The sequence below is a fragment of the Engraulis encrasicolus genome, unplaced genomic scaffold, assembly GCF_034702125.1.
Source record: "Engraulis encrasicolus isolate BLACKSEA-1 unplaced genomic scaffold, IST_EnEncr_1.0 scaffold_25_np1212, whole genome shotgun sequence".
Lineage (NCBI taxonomy): Eukaryota > Metazoa > Chordata > Actinopteri > Clupeiformes > Engraulidae > Engraulis > Engraulis encrasicolus.
The window spans coordinates 2,022,265-2,045,563 of NW_026945544.1; the positions used below are offsets into that span (position 1 = coordinate 2,022,265).

Below are 23,299 nucleotides of genomic sequence, written 5' to 3' on the forward strand. Positions count from 1 at the left end.
CTCCTTTTTACCTGCACAACTATCTATAACGACACTGTTTCTATAACAATAATGTTTCCTCAGTCTTTACTTAGTTACCGTTAGCTACTTGCTTTTTAACATTTGTTACCTGCCACGTTTAAATGACGAGTTTGAAAAAGCTAAAGTGTAAATAAATTGCCCCCTTGGCAGAGGTGGACTCGACAGTGTCTGTGGAGCATACAGAAAAGAAGCTGGTGTCCCACTTGTCCGTTAGGGAGAGAAAGTGAGTCACTGCACTCATGTTTCAGGCACCTTTATTCAGTCCCCACATCCATCCCTCAGTCTCTCACCAGCAGGCGCACCACATCAGTGGATCTCAAACTTTTTCAGCGGGGAACCCCTTTTGGATTTAAGAATATGTTCATGACCCTAGCCAAGGCAATTTTTTTGTCCATTAGATTTTCTATTAATAGTTTGTCCGCTAATATTGCTAGAAATCCGCAGGACAGCAAACACATCTGTTAACCATACAAGTGAATGATTTTACTAACCAAATTATGGAATTGTGTTAGCTGTTCACTGTTAACCTGTGGATTTCCTGTTTTAATGCAATGTCCCTTTTCTCCGCGACCCCCTTCAGTACTTCCTCCGTGAACCCCGTAGGGGTCTCGACCCCACAGTTTGGGAACCACGGCACTACTTGACTTGAACCTCATAAATGTTTTACTGTGTTTGGCAGGCACAGAGCAGGGGCCAAAGTCATGATGCCAGACAGGCCGTTTGTTACATAACACAAGGTCAACAACATTAATTCACTTAACAATATTTTGGGTCGCACAAAGGCACACAATACAGAGGCCATTACAAGGACAATGTACGTGTGCTGAACAGTGTTACATCAGCATAAACATACAGATGCCACAAGTAGATACCTTTTGTTTTCATTTCTGGTTTTCTTCATGCTGTCTTTATGTTTTTTCTCTCTCGTGAAATCCTTATGAATGAATGTAAATACAAATAACACTAAGCCTTTCAACAGATAAACTCAAGCCATGGCAAGACAAATACACTAAAAACCTGTAAGATTAAATGATTGAGAGATCATTATCTTTTTTTCTTATTGCAACACTTTTCTCAGCCTGAGATTGAAAACTCACAGACAATTGGTCTGCTCGCCAACTCTGGTCTATTCTTACTGTTTATTTTGGAAACATCTCTGCACTGTGGAATTAAAATGAATTTTACAACAGCAGGTTAAACTAAAAGGAACTGGATTGCATTCTCACAGAAAATGCTGTAAGCGGGCTTGCTTTTTGGGGCAGAGATAAGCAGTTTTATTTTTGATATCTCTATACCTAAATTAAAAACAAACTACTATTGAGAAAACAAAGCTAAAAGAAATCTAGGAAAAATCCATCCACCCAGTCAGAAGTTAGGGGCCAAACAATTCAGCCATTTTGGATTCAGCCATTTTGAAAGTGTTGTAGCTCCGCGTTTTGAGAATATACTAAATGACATACGGTACATGCTATTTTAAGTTGGCTAAGGAACACTGCATATGATATAATTTTGAAAATCAACATGGGTTCGAGTGGGATTCGAACTCACAACCTCCATATCTCTAATCCAGCACCTTTACCCTTGAGCCAAGAAGCTGGCTGTCATACGCATTCCAGCAAGACAATATCACATTGCATTGAAGAGCTGAACAATAGACTTCTAGAATGGTAGTGCAGCTGCTCGTTAAGAATAGAATGTTGAGAGAAAGTGACAGTTGAGATGGAACCCTGTATTGGCAGCACCTGTTCTGATTGACTGTATGGCAGTTAGTATTGTGCTCTAAGACAGAGGGCAGTATCAAAACAGTTTCTAGTTTTTAGATCGCCGTTGTTAAAAAACTAAAAAGAATTGGCACATGTCCTTTGCATAAATTGGAGTCATACGTGTGATCTTTCTAACAGTCCTTGAATGAAGTTTATAGGTTAAACGGTTCAGTCAGTTTCAAAAATGAATAGGACACAGCCATTGGGGGTTTTTACACACCTACCATTTAAAAAGTAATGGGAGTTGGGACATGATATTTTCACCGTTTGGAGTAATCTCATAGAGCTCGCTAACAACGAGTCAACTAAACCTCTAGGTGAAACTGTTGATGTTTTATGAACGAAAAAGCCTCCTACACTCTGATCTGTAGAGTGGATGGAACACTCTCTCCTGAAGGTTCTATCATTGTTTTCAATGGGGACCCAAACTTGCACAAAATCGGCAAAAACGGAAAAACGACAAGAGACACGGACACTCTATATCACACGCTGTATCTGCAAGCACGCTTAATTACAGGCAACATATTTCCTTAACGATTTACTATAAATTCAAGCCTTGTATGACACGATGCCATGCAAGATGTATTGCTTGGACTCAGAGGAAAGGTATTCAATTGCACTGACTAACTTCCAGTTAAGTGCACAAGCGAATTTCTCACGATTGCAGTTTCCTCCTGGCACAGTACTGTTTTGTGCATTTGCATAATACTGCACACATGCACAACACTACCACAAAAGAGATGGGAAAACCCCAAATGCAAATTAGATCTCCTGCCTTAAGAAATCCTTTACCTTTCAGCAACAACAGGAAAACTGGAAACTTCATTTCCTTGGTTTGTAAGACGTTATTCAAAACTTAGATGCCTGTGTAAGACAATGAACATAACACAACTTTCACTGAACCATAGCCCACTACTGTAGGTGTGTGTGCCTACAATGCTAGTAAAGCTGCATCCACATTGGATGCAGAAATCACCTACAACGCTCCCCTTTCTAACCCACTCACATGAACAGCTTTACCAAATCACACCCTACCAGAGACAAGCATCATTCGACTGCCTGACACATTATCATACAGCAATTATAAATGGAAAACATGATTTGCCATGGAAACAGGGATACACACAACATGTGTCCAACAGCAGTGAAAAGCAAACGGCAGGGAAACAACAACCGACGACAAAAAGACGAATGGATATAATTAGTGTTTGAAAAAAAAAACCCTCACACACACACACTCGTGCATTGTTCATACGGTGGCTCCTCATACTAGTTCATACTGTATGCCTCCTAATTGATCAAACATTACATAATATAAGTGGAGGTGAGTCGCGTTGCACTCATCACAATGGAGCAGGCAGACCAAATGAGATCCATCACAATAGACGCTGATCCTTTTCCCAACTTTTCCATTGTGTCCTTAACTGTGCACATACAGTACAGTGCATGGAATAACCATCCATTCCCACACCCACAAAACACACACCCACTATCCTCACAAATAAATCACATTCTCCACCCTCTAGCCCACTCCACTCCACTGGTTTGCACTGGTGTAACACGCAAAAGGGACCTGTGGTATGACTGCCATCAATCAACCTAATGAGGCCTGTTGTTGAGGGATACGCAAGCGCGTACAGTACAAATGCACAGTGTCGGCTAAAAGGACATCCAGCTGGACACACTCACTCACTTGAGTTGTTTGCTTTGGAGTGCACGGGTATGTGTCAATTTGTGCAACACTATGTGTATGGATATACAAACTACTACGCAGGATACCGTAAACTTGAGCACCTCTCTCTCTGTGTGTGTGTGTGTGTGTGTGTGTGTGTGTGTGTGTGTGTGTGTGTGTGTGTGTGTGTGTGTGTGTGTGTGTGTGTGTGTGTGTGTGTGTGTGTGTGTGTGTGTGTGCATATCGGATACTTGTGTTTTGTGATCAGCACTCTGGAGTGTGGGGGAGGGGATTAGCTGAGGGGGGGTCCATGTACACTGATACATCTCCTCTTACTGTTTTGGTTTTCCTCTATGAATGCCAACAGTTACTTGAGAAGCACACTAAAAAGGGTTTGCTTCTCAGCACAAAAGGGGTTAGGGTTTGTATTTGGAGCTATACTATACATCAGGAGTTCCCAACCTATTCCAACTTAGTGCCCACTTGAAATTGTCACAAATTTTCAGGGTCCACCTCTGCTCTGACTCAATAAAAAACACACCTCAAATAAATAGTCAATCGCAACACACACACACAAATATTATTTAGATTTGTAGAAAATAATTTCAAGGCCCACTTTGAATACTTTCAAGGCCCACCAGTGGTTCCCGGCGCACAGTTTGATAATCACTGCTACACATTATATTTACCCTATATTCATAACAAGAAGCCTTCTAAACTCCAAAGGTTACTTGAGAGAAGCATTCGGCAAAGAGTTCACTTCTCAATACAACAAGAGGGAGGCGTTTTCTTGTGAAGGAATATTTACACATACAGTAAGATAAGCTTGAGGAGTCTGTAATTCTGTGAACACCTGCCAAGAAATTGATAAGAGAGTTGTGGCTTCATTCCGATTGTGCAAATTTTCAAGCTGCCTGACCTTTTCTCTTCAACTTTCACAGCAAGCCTGCCAAATTTTCCATCGTTATTTTTTTTTTTCGTTCAAAGAATCTTGATCTTTATATACTAGAATCCTACATTGGGAGGGAGGAAGGGATTGGGAGATATTTATTGGTAATACCATGTTTGATTGTATGATTCGAAGCATTAGCTGAGGACATTTATGTGACTTTTATGTTAAATACTGAAGTTTGAAAAAGCAATAAACCCAATTAAAAAAAAAAAAAAAGAATCTTGTTCTTTTGTTGAGAGGATCTTACCGAGTCTTCTGGAGGTCTATTGATTTTCGGCCATTCCACCGATGGTCCCTTGACTTGGAGGAACCGATGAAAGAGCTTCTTGAAGCCCTCAAAGTCCTTCCTGGAAACCTGGAAGGGAAGAGAGCACACAAACTGACATGAGTACACACATATATTTTTGCCTTCTGGTTTTAAATGGGGGTTGTGGTTTGAAATGCAGTGCTGCTTGCTTCCTGGAAAGCCTTGCCTTTGATCATTCATTTGCTAAAGCCGTTATAACGCATCAGAGTTTTTAAGGGTTTCTGTAACAAATCCATGTAATAGACACATAACACACATAACACATAACATCATTTCATCATTACAACATACAGAAGTCAAAATCATGGAAAAGCAACTGTACATCACATACAGTAAGAAGCAAAAAAGAAAAGGGACACCCAATGGAACAGTAAATCAGAATAAATGTTTCAAGAGCGGTTCAACATGCATCAAGAGTCTCTAAGACGCTAGAGTCAGCTCAGAGACAAAATGTCTACAAGCAGCCAATACAAAATAATATTTCATCTTTTGCTAGCACTGAGGCATGCACACACAGCACTCCATCTTGTAGCCTAATCAGTGTGATGTAACAGTGCCTGGCTTCCCTGTTGGGAGGATCATTAAATTCTCACCCTGTTTGACCCCACTGCACTTTACAATGAAGGGATAGGCTAACCTTTAAGAGTGTGGGTTTTTGAACATTCTATAAAAAGAAAGCGTTCTATAGCAATGCAAGATTCTAAAATTCCAAATTGTATTGAATGACGTCCAGAATTCTATAGAACTTTCACTGCCCGAACATTCCATACAATCTTAGAGGTTTTTTGTTTTGTTTTTTTTAATGGTACATTCTGATATTCTTATACCCAACACAAGTGGTCATGGAATATCTCCAGAGAATGATGTGATGACCAATTAACTGTCATATTTCATCAAAATCAAATTATATACCAATGTTACAAATGCTCTACTGTAATTATGGCAATGGGGCTGTTTTCATTCATTTATTCACCATTTTGTCTTGTTGAATCTCATTGGTTGTGTAATGGTCAACAATCGGTGCAATCTGCTCTTTTATTATTTTATTATCCTTCTATCTTACTGAACTAAAGTTGGAATGAGACCTGACATCACTAACAACTTTGAATACATTTGACACAACAATCAGCATTACATTACATGACCGCCAACATTCCATAGAACTTTCATCCTCATGACATTCCGTTGAGTTTACAGCTCTTGGACTGTGCTCTGTTTTTCCTTAACGTAAGGCAGTGAGCCGTGCTTCTGGCTTCCATTAAGGAAACACAATAGTCGTAACTATACGGGCCAACAATCATTAACCATGACTTTTCTCCTACGTGTTTTAATTGTGTTTTACAACAAGTTAGCCCCAGGCCAGTAGCCAAGGTAGAGTGTGTATGTGTATCTCTCTCTCTCTCTCTCTCTCTCTCTCTCTCTCTCTCTCTCTCTCTCTCTCTCTCTCTCTCTCTCTGTGTGTGTGTGTGTGTGTGTGTGTGTGTGTGTGTGTGTGTGTGTGTGTGTGTGTGTGTGTGTGTGTGTGTGTGTGTGCGTGCGTGTGTTTGGGGAAGGTGTGTGGTCGATAGCTTAATATATTATGTTGGTAATATATCTTAATAACCTTAACAACATCTTACGTTTTATTCATTCCTGTTCATCTTGTATTGCTTCATTCAACAAAAAGGCCACTCACATGGACATTTCAACAAAAGCCCAAAGAAGAGCACTGACAGTGGTGTGGTGTGAGGAATCAGAACCCACCTTTCCCAAATGAGGGTATGTGAAGTATAAAGACAGCAGGAATTTAAAGGAAAATAAAACAACCGAAAGCGAAAGAGGCACACAGAATCAATAAGTACGACAGTAAAATGAGTGTGCCAGAGAGATTAACTAACTGTAATAAAAAGTATTAAGAACCATGAAAATGAAACTTAAAAGCTGCCACAGAGTGGTGAATTTGCGTGGCGAAGTAGGGCAGAGGGTTGAGCAAGACTGAAAGAGGGATGAAAGACAGATGCAAAAAAACAAACAGATTGAAATACAGAAATACAGAGCAGAGACTGATAGTGCAGTGCAAAGCAACGCCGTCCAGAGACAGACAGACAAACAGCAAGAGAGAGGAGTTCTGAATGCAGAGAGCAGGAAAAAAACAAGATCATTGAGGTCTCTATGGCTGGCCACTGTAGAGAAAACAGATTAACCACACACAAACATAAAGGAACTGAGAAACACAGTGAAAGACTTGTGAAGTAGCGAAGTAGAGAAGTAAGAGAGACTGAAGGAGACAGAAGAGACAAACTGACACAGAGGCAGTGGCAGCAGCAGATGGACAGAGTAAACAACACACAGTAAAAAAACACAGTGTTAATTTAACATTTAGAGAGTCCATTTAACATCTTCAGTTAACACTAGATTTTTCACTAGAGAACCATGGTGTAGAGAACCATGAGAATGGAACTAAAAAAAATTGAGAGAGCTGTGAAGTAGTGAAGAGAAGTCAGAGAAAAAAGATAAACTATAGGCTACACAAACATAAAGGAACTGAGAAAAACAGTGAGAGACTTGTGAAGTAGCAATGAGAAGTAAGAGTCTGAAGGAGACAAGAGACAAACTGACAAACAGACATAGGCAGCGGAACATAGAGTACACAGTAAAAATGGGTTAATTTAACACTTAAAGAGTTGATTTAATATCTTCTACATTGTATTTGGTCCCAGAGTATTCTCTAAGAGTTGAAATAACACTAGAATTTGCACTGTCTAGAGAACAATAAGAATGGAACTAAAAAGAATTGAGAGAGTTGTGTGAAGTAGTGAAGAGAAGTCACAGAGTGAAAGTCTGGAGATAAGATGCTAACGCCAGCAAACAGACACTGAGTGCACTGCACAAGACAGCGTCAGAGGGAGAGAGGAGTTCTGACTACAGTACAGTGAGGAAACCAGATCATGTAAGTCTCAGTGTCAGCCTAATTGGACCCACTGCAGAAAATATAGTGGAGCCACTGCAGAGCATGTAGAGAAACCATCCAGAACCACAAGAGCTGAAGACTGAAAAGAGCGAGTCTAAAAGAGAGGTCAGTAAGTAACAGTAAAAAATGCAGCGCTAATTCAACACTTAGAGAGTACTCAGGGACCAAAACAATCTAGAAGATGTTAAATTGACTTAATTGAATTAACACTGCGTGTTACTGTGCAGAGGCAGATAGACAGAGAAGAGCAATCCAGACATAGACAGTGAGAGGGACAGAGTACTTCTGATGACAGTGAGGGGACCTTATCATGTAAGTCTCATCGTCAGACTAACTGGACAGCCAGGTGAGGAACGCTGTACAGAAAACAGATGAACTACAGAGAACGATAAGAAAGAAAGAGGGCAGTGGAAGTAGTGAAGAGACAAGAGAGGCGGAAAGAGAGAAAAGATGCTAACACAAGCAAACAGACAGACACACAGACCAAGTGCAGTGCACTGCAGCACACAGCCAGCCAGAGACAGAGGAGTTCTGACCGGAGGAGAGGAGAGCGGATCATGGCAAGTCTCATCACATGGCTAATTGGACAGGCAGGCGAGGAGAGGGCCACTGTGAAATCTCTCCGGCGTGTGACACCTCATTCATCAGACTGAGACTGGGGGTGGGGGGGCGTGGTATGGCAGCCGGGCAGCCTCAGTATCAGCCCTGGGGGAGCCATGGGTCTGTCCAGGACAGAGATGGATCACCCCTTAACAAACTGCTTCTCGCCGGCCCGCCTCCTGCGAATTGGCAGAGGGGTGCACGATCCTTCAACCCTAATACCTCTTCAAACTCCTATTTAAATAGGAACCAGTAAATGAGCCAACAAACAAGGGTTCCAGTCAAATCCTTTTTAATTTGCACGTCATAGGACCTGTGACCTGTTGTTGTAGCCTAAATATATCTATTTGAGTTTATGATTTAGTCCAACACCAAGACTACTTAAAGCAGGGGTGAGGAACCCCCAGGGACATACTATGAACACAAACCAGGACTTCCTCTCCTACACTTTAGGCCTATATTGAAAGCGGACAGCTTTAGAACAGACCCCACCTTCACTAGGCCTCCTGAAAATATAACTTGTATTGTATAGCAAATGTAATTTCTAAATTTTGTTTTGCAAAACACGTCATATTTAATGTGAAACGGCATAGCATTAAAATTATTTCGGGGGACAGATAAGACGGCTTCCTGGACCGTAACCAGCCCGCGGGCCATAGGTTCCTCACCCATGACTTAAAGGATGAGTCCACTATTTAGCACATTTTGCCCCTTTTCGGAGGTGTCTGCAATGCAAAGTTTTCATGTTTGCTGCTGCAAAGCAGCTGCCATTGTTTGGTGCACCAAAAAAACTCAAGATTCACGTAGCCCCTTAATGCACGCCGTACCTCCTGAGGCACACTGTAATAGACATTGAAAGTTAGCTACTATAGTACTACACTACTAGCACAGTGCACGGGGCCTTTAGTAATGCACTACTACTTGTTCATTGCCTTGCTGATAACAGCTAATTTATAATGCCGTGTCTTAATGGGTTAATGTAGTGGGGCAGATGTAGCAAGAGAGTTAGAGCAGTACTCAATTGAGTTGCTTGAGTTTTTGCAAAATGTTCGGCAGTCTTTTTTTCACACAATGCAAACAACCCTGAAGGCTCTTAGCTTACCTCAGAGTTCTGTTCTGAATGGATTTCTTTAAAATAATAATAAAAAAAGACTTGTGCAGAACTGATTCCAAGACTTCGCCAAGACTTTGCAGCAAGTGCTCTTCCTGGAAGCATTAGCCCTGCACCCGTAACCATGCAGCACAACTGCTCTCTCCCTCTCCCTCTCTCTCGGTCTCTCTCTCGGTATCTCTCTCTCTCTCTCCTTTTCTTTCAAACAGTTACATCCCATCTACTGCACCTAATCCCCCCATTGTCTCTCAATCTCTCTCTCTCCCTCCCTCTCTCTACATCTCTTTTGGTGCCCACATCCCCAGGCAACCTCACCCCTCCACTTCACTCCACTACTCTGGCCTCTCCTCTGCCTCTTTCCTCTTTTCTTCCCAAGTGAACACTACTACACGTCACCAGAGAGGGTTTATCAACTCTGCCTCTATGCCTACCCAGCCCCTCCACATCCCTCATTGCTAGAAGCCTCCTTACTATGCCCTCTAACGCACCCTCCCTCTTAACTCATGCCTCTCTCTCTCTCTCTCTCTCTCTCTCTCTCTCTCTCTCTCTCTCTCCTCTCCTCTCCTCTCCTCACCTGCCCCCCCCCCATCTCTCTCTCTTTCTTCCCTCTCATTCTCCCTCTCTGTCCATATATCTGTACGCACCCTCTTCCTCCTCATCTCTGCTTCCTCTCTCTCTCCACTGTAAATGGCCAGGCTTTTATACACCTGCATGTCCTGTATATGCTCTCACCTCTGGAGAGGTGCTCTGGAGATTCTCCAGCTCCATGTGGAGGGAGCTCTCCAACACCACCACGACTCCATCCCCCCATCCTTACACCCCTCCTTCCCTCTGCCACCCGCCCCCAACCTCCTTTCTATAGACACAGTTGAGATATATACACTCCCTCACACCTCCCAACTTCCTCACCTCTGCTTGATATATATATGAATAGCTTACTTGCAAAATCTCCATTTTGTAGAATGTTGGGAAATTGACATTTTTGTATTAGGCAATCCATTGCATTGAATTGCGAAATGCATTTTAAATAGGTTGAAGAAGAATGTTCTCAAAACATTTTTATGGCAAGAATTCACACATCGGTGATAGGACCTCTGAACACTCATTGGAGGATACAAACTCAAATAAACTCTTCTTATACACTCCCTCCCACCTCCACCCCCTGCTCACCTCTGCCTCCTCGGGCTTAGCGGTGCTCTGGAGTTTCTCCAGCTCCGTGTGGAGGGAGCTCTCCAGCTGCTGCTGCATCACCTCTTCAAACTGAGCCATCCAGCCGTTGGGCACCCGCTTCCTCACACCTGGGGGACGCACGCACGCACGGACGGACGAACGGATGCACGCACACACACACACACACACACACACACACACACACACACACACACACACACACACACACACACACACACACACACACACATATGAAGTGAGGTCAAGTCAAGATACTAGGTGAAAGTGATAGTAAAAATCTTATTGTAGATTCTCCATTCAAAACTTTCTGATGATGATGGGTCCAAGGTGGCCTGTTGTCCCGACCTGTCCATAATACTTCTCTTCATTCGTATTCATGGTCTGGAGATTCTTTTCCGGGGAGGGTTTAGTGGTCACCTAGGCGGCCAGCCAGTAAGTGGATGACTATGAGTGCGTTACAATATGCGACCTTGCCTCCTCCACTTGTGCTTGTCTCCTCGCCCCACCTCCTGGCCCCTCCTCCGTGGAGAAACCGATAAAGTTTCCCAGCTGTCAGCCTAGCCACAACAACTTTTGAGGGACTGTTTTTCATTCACCATCCCAATTGCAAATGAGAAGAAGGCTTTACAATTGAGCTTTTGCAAGATATTGAAATATAATGCTGTGGTCAGTGATGTCATCATGACATATTACTTCCTGGTACGAGGAGACAAGCACAAGTGGAGGAGGCAAGGTCGCATATTGTAACGCACTCTGTGTGAAAGCTGTTTCAAACCAGAACTGAGTGCAATCCTCCCGCCCCTTCTAATCGCGTCAGGTCAAAGAACCTCCAGACCATGAAGATGAATGAAGAGAAGTATTATGGGTGGGTCCTACCAGGCCAGGTCCAAGGGGCTTGGCTCTTATCTATATGGAATGGATAAAACATGTTCCAAAACAAAAGTTTTGAGTAGCACATGGAGCATCATGCCATGTTGTCTGTGCTACACTGCTTGACCTCATTTTAAAAATTGATGAACAAAATTTACCTAGGGACTGAGAAAGGCTCTGACTAAATGAAACATTTAAATACTTTCTCTTTCCCATATATCCAAGCTGGTGGCAATGACTTCCATACAGACCTATAAAACATTTTCTGATGCCCGTGCTGCCCAAAAAAGAATAGCCAACTAACACCACAGCTCTTGAAAAGGGGTCAACAACAGAGGTATTATAATGACCAGGAACTAGGAAGTGTCTGTTAAAAATATATGTGAATGATTGATCTCAGGTATCACCACCACCACACATGACAAGTTAGACACTTTTCCTGGGTACTTTACTTACTGCAACAACACCTACATACAAGGATGGATTACTGTGTGGGCCTGCCGGGCCCAGGCCCAGGGGCCTAAGAGTCAAGGGACCCCCTAAGGCCAAGCCTCTATAGTTCTTTTTTAAATGACTCATGTCATTTAAATCACACTTATAACAACTCTATTTTTAAACTCCCTTGGGGGACATACCCCCGAACCCCAAACAACATAAGGTCCTGAAACCCTGAATGTTTTTGTGAACATGAGGGGGGGCTTTCTTGTTGTCTGGCCCAGGGACCCATGGAGTCATAATCTGCCCTTTCCCACATACTGCTTCCATAGCATGCAACTGAGCAAAAGAAATCTACATTTTGTGTGGCTTTTCTATCTGTTCTTTGGAGGGGGTTTGTAGCGTGATGAAATGCAAAATGAAATTCAGATGCGAATCTAATTATGAAACAATTGCAAAAAATGATTGCAAGTTATCATACTGCATTGAAATGTAATCAGAGCTCTAAATTACCTTTTTTTAATCACCAGCCAAAATGGTCAGTATGCTATACTCTTACTAGCCAAACATGCACTCACTAATGGGTCAAAGTGTGTAGTAAGTTGGTCTTTTCTACCAGCCATACTGAAATCCCTCCACCATTTGGCCGGTTGGCTGGTGTTAATTTAGAGCCCTGAATGTAATCTATTACGCTTTAAATGCGTCTATCGCACTGTATGGTATTCGTTGTGGCTTGATGGTTTCCGGAGGCCTTGCAAGGAAGTCCCTGTAACCTAGTTACTGTAAATAGGCTCTAGGCCTCATACTGTACTGTATTGTGAAGAAAGATGAGAGTACTGGTAGGTGCTGCAGATGCTGGGCTTCACATCACTTGCCGTAGCAGCAGCAGAAGCAGCTTAAGTTTTACAATTTTACATCCTTTTCAAATCCTACAATACACTCGATCAAAACGGATATCGACTCTCATCCTGTGTGTTTAATTGGTCATTGGTCATAAATACCAGTTATTCCACTACACCTTCCACTACACCTATGTATAGTGAATGAACATTTGGCATGGGATTATATTACGCCTCTATGCCACCCCCTTTTCCACCCTTGCCCTACCTACTGTCAGTTTGTTTGCAAGTTCCAAGTTCATGTTTGAGTGACAAGCCCATTCATTCCCACCCAAGGGCAAAGGGTAGATTTAGATCAAATGATTACCAGCTTCATATGATATACAGAACAGCATACACACATAGATGACCATGTCCAGCCTCCTCTTTGGGTCTGGTCTGACAAAAAAAACAAATCATTCTCTTTTAAAACCTTTACTGTACATCTGTAGCATTTTGCAACAGAAGCCTCATGTTATAACACATACCAAAGATACCAAAAACTTGAATACAGAACTGAATACAGTACAGTGAGTGCATAGGCCAAGCTTAATTCAGTTTTATTATGTTTGGTTTATGTTATGTAAATGACTAAAAACAAGAGTGATTAAGCCAGGTGCCCGTAAGAGCAGTCACATGCAACACACGCCTTGGGTGTTGACGTCACCTTTTGATTTCAAAGTCACCGGCTCTACGTAGTGTACCCACCCCTTTACCTTCACCAATTCCAGTTTGGCAAGGAACTACCACTTTCCAATTCCTGGAGTTATCCTACTCAGCACGGACATGCCAGCATCTTACAGAACTATGCTGCCAATCAGGAATATCTGAGTACAGGCAGGGTACGTGTTTTACATTGTGGAACGTGAATGGGAAATGGGAGGGACTTTGCCGTTTGCACAGAGCAGACACCTCTAGCCTAGCCTGGCCTATCTTCAGTCTCATCAGTACAATATGATTGCTGTCAAACACAAACACAGCCTCTTAGTTACTATGCTCAGTTACTATACCTCTTACAAGTTGCAACGACACATTATGAGTTGAGCTTAAATGCTGCACCCCCCCCCCCCCCCCCAACACCACAGTACATAGCTAAGGTGGCCACCTTGACAACAAACACCTGCGGCCTTGACCAACAAACACCTACTATCTCTCTCAACCAGGGTGTCTACAGGTTTGACCAAGTCAAAATTAAGACATTTTAAGACTTTTCAATACTATTTTCCGAATAAAATTAAGACCAACTCGCGGCGTTTACAGGTTTTAACAAGTCAAAATTAAGACATTTTAAGACTTTTCAATACCATTTTCCAAATGAAATTAGGACCAACTCGCAGGATCATACACAGGTTCAAATGAAGCACAAAAACCAATTGGTTATGTACACTTTACACTAAATAAAATTCAATAATGCGTTCTAAATTACACTACATGACTACAACTCCCGATTTCCGTCGCGAAGTTCATCACATGGCTGACATAATTATTCCTCCCTAAATTAAGCTCCACAAATTTAAGACATTTGGGTTGAAAATTTAAGACAAAATAAGACTTTTCAAGGCCTTATTTGGCGAAAATGGAATTTAAGACTTTTTAAGACTTTTTAAGGACCCGCGGCCACCCTGCTCTCAACTGTCCTGTCTATTTAATGCAGGTGATATATACATGTGATAGGCCCTACCGTGGCGAATATGGTAGGGCACTCGTTTGTTATGTGGCTGAACCGGGTTCGAATCCCGGCCCGGGTCCTTTACCGACCCTTCCCCGTCTCTCTCTCCTAACTCAATTCCTGTCACTACCTTCACTGTCCTGTCAAATAAAGGCAATAAAAAGCCCAAAAATACATGTATATATTTAAAAAAAGATACATACATGTAATAAGTGGGGACAGAGAGGAGAAAAGGTTCGGCAAAGGACTTCAGGTGGGAATCGAACCAGGGTCGCCGGCGTTACAGTATGGCGTCTTAGCTCATTGAGCCAACGCAATCTCATTCATAATGCGTTTCCCAGACAAAATTCCACTGGACAGATATGGGACACTTTAACTGACGACTGGAAAACTCAGCCACTCCTGATACACCCACAGAATTTATCCAGTTACTACATATACATAAGTCACCAACATTTGGGCAATGCAAACGGCAACATCCTGTATTTCATAATGCTGTTCAAGCGCAGAAAGGAGACCTGTCACTTGAGCCCCTCCTTTACTGCTTCATACTGTGTTTGTCTTGGTACTTCTAGTCTTCTACCTATTGGTACTGCACCAAGTGGCCTCTGCCTTCCAGCTTGAATGAATACATAAGAGTACGTCCGTTATGCAAGAGCTGGGACGTGGGATATCCAATGCACAAAGTAAAAGATTTATTGTTAATTCAATACTCACAGAGTCAATTTAACACCCTCTGGATTATATTTGCTCCCAGAGTACTCTCACTGCATGTCTTTTTTACAGTGTATAAGATATTTCACCCTTCGATTTTACTGAATGCTTTAACACCATGAGGACACAGACTCTGCAGCAGGTTCATGCTGAAACTTAAGTATAATCAAAACTAACATTATTCTTACACATACTGACACATTTCTTACATGTTATTGATAAACAAAGAGTTTGAACACATCCATATTTCCTACATGACCTATCCTGTATCCATATCCTAAAAATGTCATAACTTGTCATAACCCAACCTCCTTGTCACCCACCAAATCAACATACACCAGTGGTTCCCAACCTGTGTCAGCGGGGGACCCCATTTTGACATCCCAAATTCCTGGGGACCCCATACACATTTTTTACCGACCAAAAAAAAAGCATGACAAGTAACTTGCATGCTGCAATGTAATATTTGGCAGTATTCCTTTTTACCACACCTAGACATTTCAGGCGACCCCATTTGAACTCCAGGCGACCCCACATGAGGTCCCGACCCCAGTGTTGAAAAAGACTGACATACACCCTCACATGCCATCATTCCCAACCTGCACAGCCCATTAAGACTAGTACAAAGGTATGGTGTACTGACAGCTATGCCGTTGAAGGTATTAGTGTTATTATATCTCATTGTTAGAGAAGCAAAGGCCTGACGATGCCCCTCAAGTTCTCCTAACAAAAAATGTCAACATAGAAAGCCACAGGACAACTCCTCAGCCAAAACACAAACATTTGTTTTCAAGTGCATAATCTAGAATCTATATTAGAAGAATGTGACGCCCTTCTTCAACTGTGTGCTGGAAAAAAAAAAAACATTACTCCTGACTGGACAACCAGAATGCAGCAGTAAATGAGTAACCAATAATGCAATTTAAAAATGTATACAATTAATGTAATGTAATGTAATGCAATGTAATGTAGACACCATAAAATAAGGTAGCCTTACAATGAGCATCATTCGGCCAGTGGAATGCCGCACTAGTCATTGACATAACTTTACTACCATAGTACTACACCACTATGGCATCACACAGTGTCTTAAGTAATGCATTATAACTTGGTCATTACCATTGTGGTAATCAGCAAATTTATAACAGGAGCCATGTCTTAAGCTTTCAAGTATAATATTGGCTTCAGCTTTTCTTGAAAAGGCATTGACCTCCGTGGCCTACATTACTAGATAACGGGCATGCCATAAAAAAATGTACGCAATCTGACAGAAGGAGTGAAATAACCCACATTGATAAGTCAGCTGGAGAGCAACCTGTAACTAATGTAATATGTACTACCTCTTCAATCCGGTGCTAATAAAGACAATAAGATTATATATTTTCATGCAAGGTGGACTCAATAAACCAGAGGGTACCAGGTAATGCCACACACTAAAAATGCTATTTTAATTCAACACTTGGGCACAAAACCCTTGGACTAAATATATTCCAGGCTTAGCAAATGGTAATAAACTCTTTGAGAGTTGAACTAACACTGCATTCTTTTTTTAGTGCGTATCGACCTCACTTGTGCACCTGACATCAAAAAGAGGCAACTGCAGCATAGGCACCAGTAGAAGCACAGCAACAGACATCAAGTGGTTCACAGGTGTTTCCCAAAAACTAGGACTCCTCACATCTAACGCAGCCTGCCACATTTGCATAAATGTGACAGGCAAGTGCCTTTGAAATTGAAAAAAGGTTTATATATAAATATAGCTCTGTGTGGCTTAATCTGAAGATGCCAGTTCTTTTCTTCTTCTCCTTCTTCTTCTTCTTTTTCACACAAACTATCAACTGTTTAAGCCTATTAGATCAATCGACTCATCCCATTAGGCAAAGCCCAGATTCCAAACCTAACAGGCTGAAGTGGAGTTTAGTCATTATGCCGCATACAAGTGGAACAGATTGCCATTAGATGTCAGATGTGGCTCATTAACCTCCAAGGGCCCTGGCCAGCGCTCCACAACCGTGTGCCGATAAGTTGTATTTTGAAAAATCTCACTTTTTATGCTAAGTTTTGCATAGGTTTGTTTTTGATCCAAAGTACTCTCGGTCGCTCGCAACACTGACACACGAGACAAGATTGAAGTCCAGAGTGACACTTTCATATGACTCAATAGTGGCACAAGAGAGGCAATGTCACTGGTATTGATCAATGAGTTTTATCTAAAGAATCAGAGGTGCTTTGCCCATCATGGCATCAGGGGCTATAATGTACTTTGATTCATTCAAAAAAAGATCTTTAAAGAGCGTGCAAAGTGCTTGATAAACATTAGACCATACCATGGTGGGCCCTAATTGACAACAAATGCTCAAGCAAGTCTTCTAATTGTTTTGTCTGTTTAACATAACTTGAGAACTTCATGCAGAATTTCACAGAAAAAAACAACTCTTGCCTAAACCAGAATCAGTTTTGTGGCAGAAAAAAACTCCTATTCATTCATTGGCAAGGCTGCGGTGGTGAAGTTTTTGGGTAACAGTTACCAATGCTCCATTGCGCCTCCTCTCTCCCCATTAAAAAAAACTGCTGGTAGGGTTAACTAGGCTATCAGTTGCTACACCAGTTAGAAAAGCAGTGACTGACTTTTTTTTTACCTAAAAGATAGCAAACGCACAAGAGCAGATAGGAACCTTACCTTCCAGGTAATCCATGCTGAGAAGCTCCACCGAGATTAATGACAGTTTAAAGGGGGAGTAAAAAACCTATTATCCTCGTTCTTGTAATTTTCCAAACCAACCGTATCCGTGCCTAATCGAATAATCCCAGTGAATGAGAATGAAAGACCCTTTGAAGGTTGAGGTGTTCATTTGAGTTGATGCGCTCAATACCCGGTGACTGTCATCCTCGGATCAACTTCGACCAAATGAACTAGATCTACCATCTATCTCAACGTCCTCCTCCCTCCTCGCATGGCTTACTGTAGCCTTGCCTACGAGGGGGAGGAATCATGTCAGAATATCTGCCACCTGAAGTAATACTTTAACAGAATTGTAAAGGCCCCGCATATTTTATGATCATTGATCTTCACGCTCAACCTCTGGTGCGTTGCTGCAATCACATTATGTTCTCTTTGGCTGTTGTAAGTTTGCTTGCCAGCATCGAAACGGTGTGACTTCAGAACAGCCCCCATTTTCTGAGGACCATTCCTCAATTTCAGTATTGTCTCGTCTCATTAGGTCAACGGTATGCAATGTTGTTCTCGGTATTAGCAAATGGAAAACGACACGGTAGACAAGTAGTGGTCTCTGCGTAAAAAGGACACAGGATGTACACTAGAGCTCTACACCAAGTAGCATGGGCTATGTATTTAAGCCTTGAACCAATGGTGAAAACACGGAAATCAATGGTGACTCGTAAGAATGAGTCTAACATTACACGAGTTTGCACGTACAACCAACACATCGTTCCACTATTGCTCGAAATTGATTAAGAGGTAACTACGCGAAAGGGAAATCGTGAGCTAGCTGAATGCCACTGGACACAAGTTTATTCACGTTTCCGAATAGCAAACCCCCTGTCTCTATTCAAGTTGACGTTAGCATTACATCTGGCTAACAGTAGGTTGTTCAATGTGCTGATTAATTCTCGTGTCTATTAATCATGTTGCATTATTATAATAATCTTTTACTTTTCAAATAAATGTGGGGCCTTACGCTTGTTCTTGAAGGATGCTGATGGTCCCGATGGTCCAACCCCAAAGCGCAACTCGGCACTAGAGCAGATCTCTATTCTGAAGGATAGTCTACGTGACTGACTTTGCTGGGTCTACACAGGCATTCGCTTATGGGGGGTCTATGGAGGGCAGTCCCCGCACCCCCCTTTAGTTTTCCCCCTAGAGCTACCAGAAGGGCACGACTGAAACCACCTCAACCGGTTTTATATCATGTGCGTAAAAAGAAAAACGTGTTCTAAAGGTGTAGTGTTTGGCGTTCCAAAAGGCAGACATTGCTCTGGAAGAGACAGTGTTACAATTCCGGCTGCGTCTGGACACCTATGATAATGTGCTTTGACACAAGCGAAAACTGCACAGTGCGAGACACATAAACTGTCCGGATAGGTATTAAAATGTAATAACTACATGAATTGGCGAGGAAGTGATGCAGCCAATGAGGGCGCGTTCACTTGGTCTCTGGCCAATGATATGGCGACATTTTCTACAGGTCCCACCATCACTCAGTGGACTGATGCCTTGGCGCCACGTCGACTGTCTGTCAAGCCACACCGGCACATCACTGGGAGCGTCAAACATACGCAGAGAGCCACGTCGCGTCCTCTGGGGATATGGCCAGCAATGAAAGTGGTCTGTGTGGGTCAATGTGAGGTGTTTTTCGTCGTCATCACTTAAACCATTTTACAAACACGTCGTTTTTTGTTTGTTTGTGTGAAATGTTTTGGATTGAAATAGCTTTTAAACTCTTAAAATGAGAATTTACACACTGCACTAGGATTCTTTACTGTACTGCACTGTTTTTTATTCCCCAATACATCCATACAGGACAATCACCTTTTTCTATGCTCAAGCGAGCGCGCGCGTGTTTGCACGCGTGCGTGCATGTGTGTGTGTGTGTGTGTATGGAGCGACACAGCGGGCTAGTGACACCCCACATTTTCCCAAGGAATACAATTGATATTGCACTATGCCCAGTGACTTCTGAATGACACTCCTGGACACTTTCTCTTTACTATGCACACTGCACAGTGACTTCTGACACTCCTGGACACTGTGTTGGTCACTTTGTCTTGGATTCTATGTGCTGCTCAGCTAAGGCACATGTGACACTGTGGACACGCACATTATAATTTGGTGTCTGCACACGTGTGTGTGTGTGTGTGTGTGTGAGAGAGAGAGGGGGGGGGGGGCTGTATGTATGTATGTAAGAGTGAGCTATACATGGTTAATATATGTGTAAGGATGTGTGTAATGTCTAGTGTGTTATGTCTTCTGTATGTATGTATCATGTATGTATGTATATATGTATGTAGGCTACTGGACACCTTAATTTCCCCCTGGGATCAATAAATGATACTCTACTCTACTAAACTCTGTTTATGCCAATATTCAAGAGCAATGCCTTTTTCACCAAAGACACACACCACACACCATCTTCTTGCGCTCACTGTACCAACTTCCCCTCATGTATAACTAAACATTGCTTGTAAATGTAACACCACCTTTAGCCTGGATATGGCCCTCAGTCCTTCCTTACACACTGACATGAAAGTATCAATTACATGATAACAATGAATGACTCAAATATCCCACCCATTATTCTTCTGAATAAAAAAAATGCACATGATCAGTTTATAGTCTTACGTAACTTCTTTTGAAGAAGGGATGGGAATCTACTGCAGCCCTCAGCAGAGACGGTATCATCAGAGAGAGTAGAGAGAGAGGTTCCATTGGCCCATTATTTCAGGGTTCTATTATTGCAAGGGGAGGGGGGGGGGGGGAATCCCCCTTTAGGCAGACCTAAGGACTGTTCTATTCAATGCTAGGAGCATTATGACATGACCCTTTAGGCAGACCGGAACCTGGTCATGTTAGGTGCCCATAGCAACCTATTACATTGGCATATCTCTATATACTTAAAGAATCTCTGGTATCATGATGTAGCCAAAGATTCACTCTGACACCTTATCACAGACTCTGATGTTACCATTGTAATATATGCGGGTACTGCATTTACTAATCGCATTTGTGTGGTCTCTGTGGGTACCCGTAGTGGCATGTATGTATACCGGAAGCCGGAACCAGCAAGTCATCGAACAGTGAGTAAACAAGCTTGTTGCACACACCACTGTTTCATGTGTCTTTCTGAACACAACATGGTGTCAGAATTAAACTAAAGAAAAGTATTCGCGGTACGAGACGATGGCAGAGGCGCTGCTCCAGCCACCGTCACCTTTGAATTTGCAAGGGAATCTTTCCGAGAATTGGAAAAGTTGGATACGCCGCTATGAACTGTTTTGCATTGCAAGTGGAATCGACCGAAAAACGGAACCTGTCCAGTGTGCTACATTCTTGCATGTGGCTGGAGAAGAGGCGATAAAAGTAAGCAACACTTTCGAATTCGAAGAGGGGGAGACAGATAAAATTGCCGTCTTAAAGAAAAAGTTTCAAGACTACTGTGAGCCTCGGAAACACTTGCCATATACACGTCATGTGTTCTTCACACGTGCCCAAGGGCCGTCAGATACTATAGATTCCTACGTTACGGATTTGAAAAGTAAAGCGAAGGACTGTGAGTTCGGAGAGTTGTGTGACTCGCTGATACGCGACAGGATAATATGTGGAATAAACAGCGACCAAATGAGAGCTCGGTTCCTGAGAGAAGATGGATTGACGCTGACCAAAGCTATCGATATGTGTCGGGCAAGCGAGATCACATCTAATCAGGTGAAAGCATTGAATGAAGAGGTTGAAGTGCATAAAATCCGTGCTGTGAAAGATAACCGAGGCAAAGAAAGATACGATGCGGATAAACAGAAAGGTCCGAGATGCAACAGATGTGGATACACGCATGACGCCAGGAGGTGTCCCGCATATGGCAAGACGTGCAATTTATGCCGCAAGAGAAACCATTTTGCAAAAATGTGCAACGCACAGAGCAATACAAGAAGGATGAACACAGTTGAGCAGGACGAAGATAACAGCACTATTATGTTCATTGGCTCGCTGCAGGTGCAGGAAACGCACATGCAAACCATCAGAGCGGAAGATGATGTGTGGACAGAAAATCTGAAAACAAACAGAAGGAATGTAACATTCAAGTTGGATACTGGTGCAGAATGCAATGTGATATCGGAGAGAATGTACAAGTTGCTGGACATCAAAGGCAGACTGGCAGCATCCAAATGCAGGTTAGTGTCATATACTGGTCATAAAATGGCATCACTTGGCAAGAAATGTATCACATGTGAATACAAAGGACAGAAGCGAGTTTGAAATCATACAGAAAGATGCTTCTGCCATTTTGGGGCGTGATGCCTGTCACCCAAGCCATCCACAATCGAACGGACAAGCAGAGCGGACAGTACAGACCATAAAGAACTTGCTCAAGAAGGCACAGTGCAGCAATAATGATCCCTTTATTGTTCTCTTAGAATATAGGAACACTCCTCTGGAAGGCATAGGGCTGTCGCCTGCACAGTTGTTGATGGGACGACGTCTTAAATCAAAGCTACCAACCTCTACATCGTTGCTCAGCACTGAGAAAGACACACAGATCTATGAAAAACTAAGAGACAGACAAAGAACACAGAAGACGTACTATGACCAACATTCAAGTCCCTTGCCGGATCTTCAAGCTGGTGACGCCGTCAGAATGCAGAGAGGAGACACTTAGCAGCCTGCGGTGGTGGAAGAAGAATTCAAGCTGCCTAGATCCTACATAGTGCACACCCAGGAAGGAGGTGTGTACCGACACAACAGGAGACATCTGAGGAAAGTGCTTGAGAAGGAGGAAACATCTGAGGGACTGACAGCAGGAACAGCAGCAGCAGCAGCAGCAGCAGGAGCAGCAGCAGCAGGAAAAAAGGCCGACGCACAGGGTGAAGACTGCTCAGCTCAGAAGGCTGAGGTCCAGGACCAGCAGGCACCAGTTCAGACTAGGTCGGGTAGGGTGGTAAAAGCTCCAGTTAGATACATGGACTCATAAGGTAAAGTTTTTTTTTTTTTTAAAGAACTTAAGGTTCAAAGCCTAATGGACACTCATGGACTAAGTATATGCACTTGAACAGTTTAAAGTAAAGATTATGCATTAAGGTGTCTTGCTTGGTATTTGCATAGCCTATGACATTTCTAGATGGTGATGGAAATAAAAAAAATAANAAAATAAAAAATAATAATAATAATTAAAAAAAAAAAAAGAAAAAAAAAAAAGAAAAGAAGGGGGATGTAATGTAAGCTGGTACTGCATTTACTAATTGCATGTGTGTGGTCTCTGTGGGTACCCGTAGTGACATGTATGTACACCAGAAGTCAGAACCGGCAAGTCATCAAACAGTGAGTAAACAAGCTTGTTGCACACACCACTGTTTCATGTGTCTTTCTGAACACAACAACCATACCAACCAAATCCCCTCTGTAAATACAAACAACTAAAATGACATTTGACAAGT

General features: G+C 42.5%; 1 protein-coding gene across 2 annotated transcripts in view; it reads right to left on the bottom strand.

Moving 5' to 3' along the window:
- ugp2b (UDP-glucose pyrophosphorylase 2b) overlaps positions 1-19,090 on the bottom strand; it is a 71,769-nt gene extending 52,679 nt beyond the window's left edge. Inside the window, exons 1-3 of one of the 2 annotated variants that reach the window (XM_063192826.1) lie at positions 18,832-19,090; positions 10,547-10,674; positions 4,656-4,763 (exon numbers count right to left, since the gene is read on the bottom strand). In XM_063192826.1, coding sequence (XP_063048896.1) covers positions 4,656-4,763; positions 10,547-10,645 — 207 coding nt within the window. In that variant the 5' untranslated portion in view covers positions 10,646-10,674; positions 18,832-19,090. Of the gene's footprint in view, positions 1-4,655; positions 4,764-10,546; positions 10,675-17,813; positions 18,774-18,831 lie in introns of those variants that run through there. The other variant, XM_063192825.1, reaches the window with a different exon arrangement.
- Between the last annotated feature and the right edge of the window lie 4,209 nt (positions 19,091-23,299).